At 65.3% G+C, this 8110-nt stretch overlaps 1 protein-coding gene across 1 annotated transcript in view; it reads left to right on the top strand.

The window, feature by feature from the left end:
- Window positions 1-5159: 5159 nt before the first annotated feature.
- Window positions 5160-8110, top strand: part of EMIHUDRAFT_455517 (hypothetical protein) — a gene marked incomplete at both ends in the record, with an annotated part of 4625 nt that continues 1674 nt past the window's right edge. The window contains 8 exons of the mRNA XM_005787149.1: window positions 5160-5413; window positions 5489-5590; window positions 5752-5972; window positions 6185-6263; window positions 6339-6417; window positions 6817-7006; window positions 7236-7387; window positions 7466-7621. Of these exons, the coding sequence (XP_005787206.1) occupies window positions 5160-5413; window positions 5489-5590; window positions 5752-5972; window positions 6185-6263; window positions 6339-6417; window positions 6817-7006; window positions 7236-7387; window positions 7466-7621 (1233 nt within the window). The remainder of the gene's footprint in view (window positions 5414-5488; window positions 5591-5751; window positions 5973-6184; window positions 6264-6338; window positions 6418-6816; window positions 7007-7235; window positions 7388-7465; window positions 7622-8110) is intronic.

Raw genomic sequence — 8110 nt, 5'->3', positions numbered from 1 at the left:
GGGTCGCCTTGTTCGCGAGCAGCTCCTAATCCCGGGCAATCTCCGGTAATCTCGGGTACATCTCGGGGGGTCTCCGCCGTGTTTGCGAGCAGCTCCTGGCACAGGGACGCGCGGCGCTCGTGTTCTCACTGCTAGCTCTGCTACTACTACGGCTCGTGTGGCTCTCTCATGGCCTGGCACAGAAAGGCATCTCCCTGCTTGATGCCCTCGCGGAGGGCCTAAGGTAAGTAAGGTACACTTCTCCACACAAAGTGGTGGGGCAAGGGCCAGGCGACCCTCGCGACCCCACGTCCAGAAGCCCCGAGGCATGGAAAGTGCAAGGCCCGGTGCGCGTGGGTGAGGTGTGTGTGTGTGTGTGTGTGTGTGTGTGTGTGTGCATGTGTGTGTGTGTGTGTGCGTGTGTGTGCGTGCGTGTGCGTGTGTGTGTGTGTGTGCGTGCGTGTGTGTGTGTGTGTGTGTGTGTGTGTGTGTGTGTGTGTGTGTGTGTGTGTGTGTGTGTGTGTGTGTGTGTGTGTGCATGTGCATGTGTGTGTGTGTGTGTGTGTGTGTGTGTGTGTGCGTGTGTGTGTGTGTGTGTGGAAATGAATCCGTCCGGAGGGCCTCGTGCGGCTCCGTCGGCACCGCAGCGGCGAACTGAGCGAGGCCGGCGCCGCTGAGGATGTACCCGTCCGAGTCGCGCCGCTCGTTGCACTCCTGCTGCGTCATGAACACGCCGGGGTCAGCGCGGGAGTGCGAGAGCGTGCAAGGTCTTCCGAGCACCGCGTGGACACGAGGGGTACGAGTAGAGGGAGCTCCGCTGGAGTCCGGTCGAATACGGCCGACCACGTGTCCTCTTGAGCGCTACTTGCAATACAAGACTACGCATTCAGCTTCTGGGACACTCCTCCTCACTCGCCGCTGCGGCCGCCGCGCCGCCGGTTGACGCGCGGCGTGCGGCTCCAGTCGGCTGCTTGAAGCCCAGAAAGGTGAGGAGGGCCTGCGGCGGGTTGTCGGCAGGGAAGGCTGCGGCGGTCTGGCGCAGGTACTCCTGCAGCTTGTGCCGCCGCTCCCGCTTGGTCGCGTCGCTCGCGCCCTTGATGCCGTACGTCTTTGCCACCGGGAAGGGCACCTGCGCGGAGGACGGCGATGTCGTGCAAAGGTGGTGAGGCGGTGGTCTGTCGCGCTTGCGGCGCGGCGGTGTTGCGTGGCGAGGCGTTGCGGTGCGGTTGGGCGACGCGGTGAGGTGGCGGCTTGGCGGGAGAGGCACCGCGATGCCGAGCGCAGCGTGCAGCTTCTCAAACTCGGAGAAGCGGCGAAAGGCGACGGTCGGCGCAGCTCCCTCGGTGGCGGCGGCGGTGGCCACCTTGTAGCGCGTGTGCCCGCCCTCGTCGGAGAAGGAGGGGACTTCGATCAAAAGCTTCAGCATTCGCGTGATGTACCTAGGTATGTGGCCGACACTAGGAAAAGAAAAAACTGCAGCGCCTCGCCTCTCTACACGCGCTTTCGGGAAAAAGAAAGTCTACCAGACGGCGCCGCGCCGCCGCTCGCGCCGCCTCGCCGCCGCCCCCGCCACCGCCCCCTCGCCAGACACGCCGCCGCCCGCCCGCCTCCTCGACCTCCCCTCGGAGCTCCTCGTGCGCGCCCTCTCTCGCTGCGACCCCGCCGACATCGCTCGCGTCGCGGCCGTCTCGCTGCTCTTTCACGCCTCGCTTGCGGTAGAGGGCATCCGCTTGTGGGCGCAAGAGCGCGGCTTCGAGCTGCCGGCGCAGCCAGAGGGCGAGGGCTGCGCCGTGCGATGGCTGTGCTATTCGGCGCTGACGTGTGAGGCCAACCCGCCGGCGAGGGCGGCCGCAGGCGCTGAGCACAGCCTTTTTATCGTCGGCGAAGGGCGGCTCTCGTCGTGCGGCGCTGCGGAGCACCTCGCAGGCCTCCTTGGGCACGGCGAGGAAGTGACGCGGCTCAACACGCCGACCCGCCTTACGTCGACGCTGGGCGGCGAGCGCGCCGTGAGTGTGACGGTGGGAGACAACCATAACCTCGCCCTCGCCGCCGACGGTGCCGTCTGGAGCTGGGGCTATGGAGGCTTAGGCAGGTTGGGCCACGGCGACGAGGAGCAGCAGCTTCAGCCAAAGAAGGTCGAGGCCTTGGCTGGCCAGCGCGTCGTCGCCGTGTCAGCTGGGCAGTACCACAGCCTCGCCCTCACCGCCGACGGTGCCGTCTGGAGCTGGGGCTTTGGAAACACTGGCCGGTTGGGCCACGGCGACCAGCAGTACCAGCTGTTGCCCAAGAAGGTCGAGGCCTTGGCCCACCAGCGCGTCGTCGCTGTGTCGGCTGCAGACCACCACAGCCTCGCCATCGCCGCCGACGGCAGCGTCTGGAGCTGGGGCGGTGGAGCCGGTGGCAAGCTGGGCCACGGCGACCATGGCGACGAGCAGCGCCAGCTGCTGCCAAAAAAGGTCGAGGCCATGGCTGGCAAGCGCGTCCTCGCTGTCGCGGCTGGATGGTCGCACAGCCTCGCCATCACCGCCGACGGTGCCGTCTGGAGCTGGGGCGCAGGAGGCAATGGCAGGCTGGGCCACGGCGACCAGCAGGAGCAGCTGCTGCCCAAGAAGGTCGAGGCGTTGGCGGGCCAGCGCATCGTCGCTGTCGCGGCTGGATGGTCGCACAGCCTCGCCATCACCGCCGACGGCGCCCTCTGGAGCTGGGGCTGGGGAGCCTCTGGCAAGCTGGGCCACGGCGACGAGCAGGACCAGCTTGCCCAAGAAGGTCGAGGCCTTTGCTGGCCAGCGCGTCATCGCTGTCTCGGCGGGAGATGTGCACAGCATCGTCATCACCGCCGACGGCGCCGTCTTTGCCTGGGGCCAGGGCGAGACCGGTTGCCTAGGCCACGGAGAGGACCTGTCGAACCAGCTGCTGCCCAAGAAGATCGAGGCTTGGGCGCCGGGCCAGTGAGAGGGGGGAATCGTGAGATCGAAAGCCTTTTGTGTTCATGCCAGTGCTAAAAGAAAGAAAAGCATGGGATTTTTGTCAAAAAGTCCGAACCCTGCGGCCAAGGTGTTCGGTCGAAAATGCTCGTTGTTCGATCCCGTGGTCGAGAAGGCGTGAGAGCTGCACCGTCGCCGAGCCGGAGGCGGGCAAGCCCGAGGGCGCACCTGTGGCTTTGCGTCGGCAAACCCCGGAAAGTGGGTCAAAAATGACCACCGACACGTGTAGGCGCGTATCTTAGCTAAGGCTCGCGCCCTGACGTGTAAGTGCTCATGTGCACCGAGCCCATATACGTCGGGGGGTGTTGCCAGCACTGGTAGATGACCTCTCGGAGAAGAGCCGAAGGGACCTTGGCGCCGGGGTCACGAGGAACTTGCAAGTCGTGGCCGAGGCGGCGACGGGAGCGGTGCAGAGGTGGATCCAGCTCAATGATGAGGCTACGGCGCGCATAATGAAGAGAGAGGAACACATCGAGTGGCTGAGGAAGCTCTTCGCTGGGTGGAAGGAGGCCCGGCCAGCCTTGAGGGAGTCGCGGAGGAGGAGGGATAATGGAGGTAACGTGGGAACAGGCCAACAGCCAGTGGGACGAACGAGGGCCGCGACGGCGGCTCAAGCGGGAGGGAGCGGAGACGGTGGGCAGAGAGCGAAGTGGGTGAGACTGATGATGCTCCTCCGACTTAGGGAGCGGTTCAGATGCTGGGCGGGCTTCAGGCTGGTGCTCACGCGAACAGGAATCGACGCGATGTGCAAAGCATACAAGAAGGGGAGAGGAAAGAGGAGAGACGCCGGTGAGGACGAAGCAGAAACTAGCGCAGACGAGAGCAGGGCAGACCCGGGGACTGGGGAGCCGGAGCAGACGGCATCGGCCGCCGAGGGAACGTTGGGAAGAGGCACGAGGAGGGCGGCGACTTCGACCGACTATGGAGGACCCGTCGCCAGACGACGCAGGGCAGAAGACGGTGAGGCGGAGCAGACGCGCAGGGTGAGACGAGGGAGGGAGCAGGACTTTGCGGAGATCAGCAGGAGGATGTACGAAGAGATTAGGAGCAGCAGGGACCCGAGGGACCATGTGGAAGACGGCTAGTGCTAGTCCCCCATCGGGAGGACGACCCCGGCTAGTCGCCGACCACACCCACAAAGAACCCTGCACAAAGATCGCAAGGGCGGGGGCCTGTTCCTTTTTACCCATCTCACAGTAGAGAGGTGTCCGTTTTTATTTATTTATTTATTAGCCCATATACGCACCTGCATGTGTGGACGCGAGTATTAACTAAGATGAGTGCCCACGCATGAGGATGCGCGTCTGCGTCCAGGTAGCCCAGATACCGTCTTCGTGTCTGGGCGCTTATCTTGAGTAAGGCTCGCGCCTACACGTGTAGCTGCGTATCTTGAGATGAGCGCCCACGCTTGTGGCGCCTATCTTAGCTAGTACTCGCGGTGTCGGCGTGGGTGCGTGGCGGTCAGCATACGCTCCCACACATGCAGACGCGAATATTAGTCAATATGAGCGCTCACACGTGGAGGCGCGTATGTTGACATACGCACCTGCGCATATGGCGCTCAAAAGTGAATAGTTTTGGGTGATACGCGCTCAAGTCGCCTGTGTCATCTGTCCCTGGCTTGCTGGGCGCTGCTTTATGGCGGATCTCCTTGATGCCGCGGAGGATGATGCCGGCGCCGAGGTGCCCGCGGCGGCCGGGTAGCGAAGCGTTCAGACCACATGGCGGTCAGCAACATCGAGTGGAAAGACGTGGCGACGGTCGTCGAGCCAGCCGTGGCCAAGTGTCTCAACCCCGGCCTGCGCGAGAGGAGGACTTGACGGAGGAGGCCGCACCTTCTTTGTCGTCCGCAAGCGCCCCGAGGGGGCCGCCGTGAAGTATTGGCGCTCATCTCAAGATACGCAGCTACACGTGTAGGCGCGAGCCTTACTCAAGATAAGCGCCCAGACACGAAGACGGTATCTGGGCTACCTGGACGCAGACGCGCATCCTCATGCGTGGGCGCTCATCTTAGTTAATACTCGCGTCCACACATGCAGGTGCGTCTATGGGCTCGGTGCACATGAGCACTTACACGTCAGGGCGCGAGCCTTAGCTAAGATACGCGCCTACACGTGAGGGTGGTCATTTTTGACCCACTTTCCGGGGTTTGCCCTTTGCGTCTAAACGCCGAAAAGTACCATCCGCCGGGTCGAAATGCTCGTTGTGCTGCTCGCGGCAGCGTCGGGCAATCCGGCCGTCGTCGCCGCCGCATCACCGTTGGCGGCTCCGGCGAGGGCGCACCGTGCGCTCGCGCCGACTCTCGACTGCAACGGGGTCCTCGCCGCCGTGCACAAGGCGCTGAACGGGAAGGACTGGACAAAGGAAGTGAACGGACGGTTCGTTGGGTACGACGTCGGATGGCAGTGGCCCGACCCTTCGATCGATTGCTGCAATAAGGAGTTTGTCAGGTACCCCCGCCTACGCCAAGCGAGCCTGTAGAGTGCCCGTGCACAGGTTTGACCCGCTCTCTCCCAACGACGCAGGTGCAACAAAACAACACACGAGGTCGCGGAGCTGGATCTGCGGCACATCGGCAGGCTCAAGGGCACTCTCCCAGTCCAGCTCGGCCAGCTCACCTCGCTCAAGTACCTCCAACTAGAAGCGGAATACGTGTCAATGTATTCCAACCAGCACTCTCGGCTCCGCTGGTTCGGCTGTATGCGTACCTCGTGTCCACACGGTGCTCTGAATTCACTGCACAAGACCATCCTCCCGCCCCGACGCTGGGTGTGTCCTCACCACGCAGGTACCTCGACCTCAAAGGCACCCTCGGCGTCACCGGCACTCTGCCGCCCGAGCTCTTTGGCAGCAAGATGAGCGAGCTGATCGCGGTTCGGGCCAAGTACAGCTCACTCTCCGGCACGCTGCCCGCGAGCATCTTCGAGCTGCCTCGCCTCGACAGGATCTACATCGGCGGCTCCCGGAGAACGCCCTTGCTCATCTCGGGCACCCTCCCGAGCGAGATGGGCGAGATCCAGCCGAGATCTAGCCGAGATCCAGCCGAGATCTAGCCGAGACACGCGGCCGAGAGCAGATACAGCCGAGAGCTCATCGCTTCTCTCGGGCAGCAGCAGTAGCGCTACTTCAATCCGTTGCCAGATCTGGAACCCCTATCCACGCCCTAGCAGCACCCCCCCCACACACACACAACACACCCCTCCCTCTGCCTCGGGTTGTAGGAAGCACCATAACCGAGCTGCAGGTCGACAGCACGCGCATGTCGGGGACGATAATGGATTCGGTCTCGCGGCTGGGGAGGTGGGCTTCCAGTAGTTGTAGATCTCCCCCGCATCTCCCCGTATCTCCCCCACGCCTCCCCCAGTTCTCACCCAGGCTGAAGACGCTCGAGCTCGACGACAACTCGTTCTCCGGCACCGTCCCGCCCTCCCTCTCGAGGCTGAGCGAGCTCCAGGCGCGAGAGATCTGGAGAGTCCGACCACCCCACCCCCACACAACCCCCTCCACACCACCGCCACACACCACACACACACACACACACACACACACACACACACACACACGCACACACACACACACACACACACACACACACGCACACACACACACACACACACGCACACACACACACACACACACACACACACCCACACACACCCACGGGGCCACCCCCACCCCCCCCCCCCAAGGGGGCAACAAACCCAGGGGCCCGCGCCCGCGGTGGGGCATTTTCCCCCCCCCCCCCCCCACACACACACACCACACACACCTCCAGCTTTGTTCGGCCTGGGTGGTGCCCCACCGCCCCCCCCCCCCCCCCTTACTCCCCTTACATCCCTCTCCCCTCCCGCAGGACCTCGACCTCTCCGACACCAAGCTCTCCGGCACGCTGCCGCCGTGGATCTCGCAGCTGGCCCAGCTGCGCAAGCTCGAGATCGGGGACGCCGGGCTCTCGGGCTCCATCCCGCCGGAGTTGTCGCTGCTGGGCAGCCTCGAGGCGCTTGAGCTCTCGGAGAACTTCCTCTCGGGCACCATCCCTCGCGGTGCGCCGACGCGGAGCAATTATGTGTAGGGAGATGTGTGTGTGTGTGTGTGTGTGTGTGAAGGGGTACATAGGGATAGGGAGATCATTCGTCACTGTGGGGAGAGGGGGGGGGGGGGGGCTGGGGGGGGGCTTGAAAATAGGTGCGTTGGGGCGGGGGTAGCTTGAGGCGTGCTGGAGGTGTGCCTGAGGTGTGCCCGTCCCCACTCATTCCACCCCTCCTGCGACAGGCCTCCGCATCGCCGCAAAGGGCACGTGCGAGCTGACGGACAAACGCCGGTGGGCGGGCGCCAGTGCCAGCTCGTGGTACGCCACCTTGGCTAACGAGCTGCCGCCCGCGCCGCCGGCTCCGCGCATCCAGGCTGGCCGAGCCTTGGCGTCGGTGGGCACGGCGTCGGTTCCGCCGCCGTCCTCGGTGGCGCCCGCCCCCCCTCTCTCGGGGTGGCAAGGCGGCCCACAGAGCGGCAGCATCTGGGACCCGGGAAGGCTGACTGACGGCCGCCCTGCGGTGCTCTGGAACCACTGGCCGCCCGGCACTGACGGCAACTCCTTCGATTGCCCGCTCCCGAACGACCTGCCCGAGCCGTGCCGTGCCAAGGGGACTGTGTGCAACTGGGTGCAGTCGTGGCCGTTTCCGCCCGCGCCGCCCCGCCCTCCGGCACCGCCGCCGCTCCCTCCAGCGCCGCCCCGGCCCTCCGCACCGCCCTCGCCACCCCTGCCGCCACCGCCCTCGTCGCCGCCGCCCTCACCGCCACCGCCCTCGCCGCCACCCCCGCCGCCGACACCCCCGCCACCGCCCCCGCCACCACCGCCCCCGCCGCCGCCGCCCCCAAAGCCCCCCCCGTCGCCCGAGCCCCCCCCTTCGACCCCTCCTCCGGCGGCGCCCGCGCCAGAGGCCCTCTCCCTCGTTGCTGTTTTGGATCTGGTTTTGGATTGGGGCCTCCTCCTCGTTGCTGGCGGTCTCTTGGGCTGTTTTGTGGGGACAAAGATGCTTGGCTTCGGGGGAGCGAATCCCTTTGGCCGCATGGAGGACGAGGGCGCGTCCGGGCTTCTCGAGGCGGCCAGCGAGGCGCCCCCCCGACCCCTTCCCCCGCCCCTTCCCCCG

This window comes from Emiliania huxleyi, assembly GCF_000372725.1.
Source record: "Emiliania huxleyi CCMP1516 chromosome Unknown EMIHUscaffold_145, whole genome shotgun sequence".
Classification (NCBI taxonomy): domain Eukaryota; phylum Haptophyta; order Isochrysidales; family Noelaerhabdaceae; genus Emiliania; species Emiliania huxleyi.
Note: the sequence above shows the minus strand (reverse complement) of the source record. Positions and strands in the feature narration are given on the sequence as shown.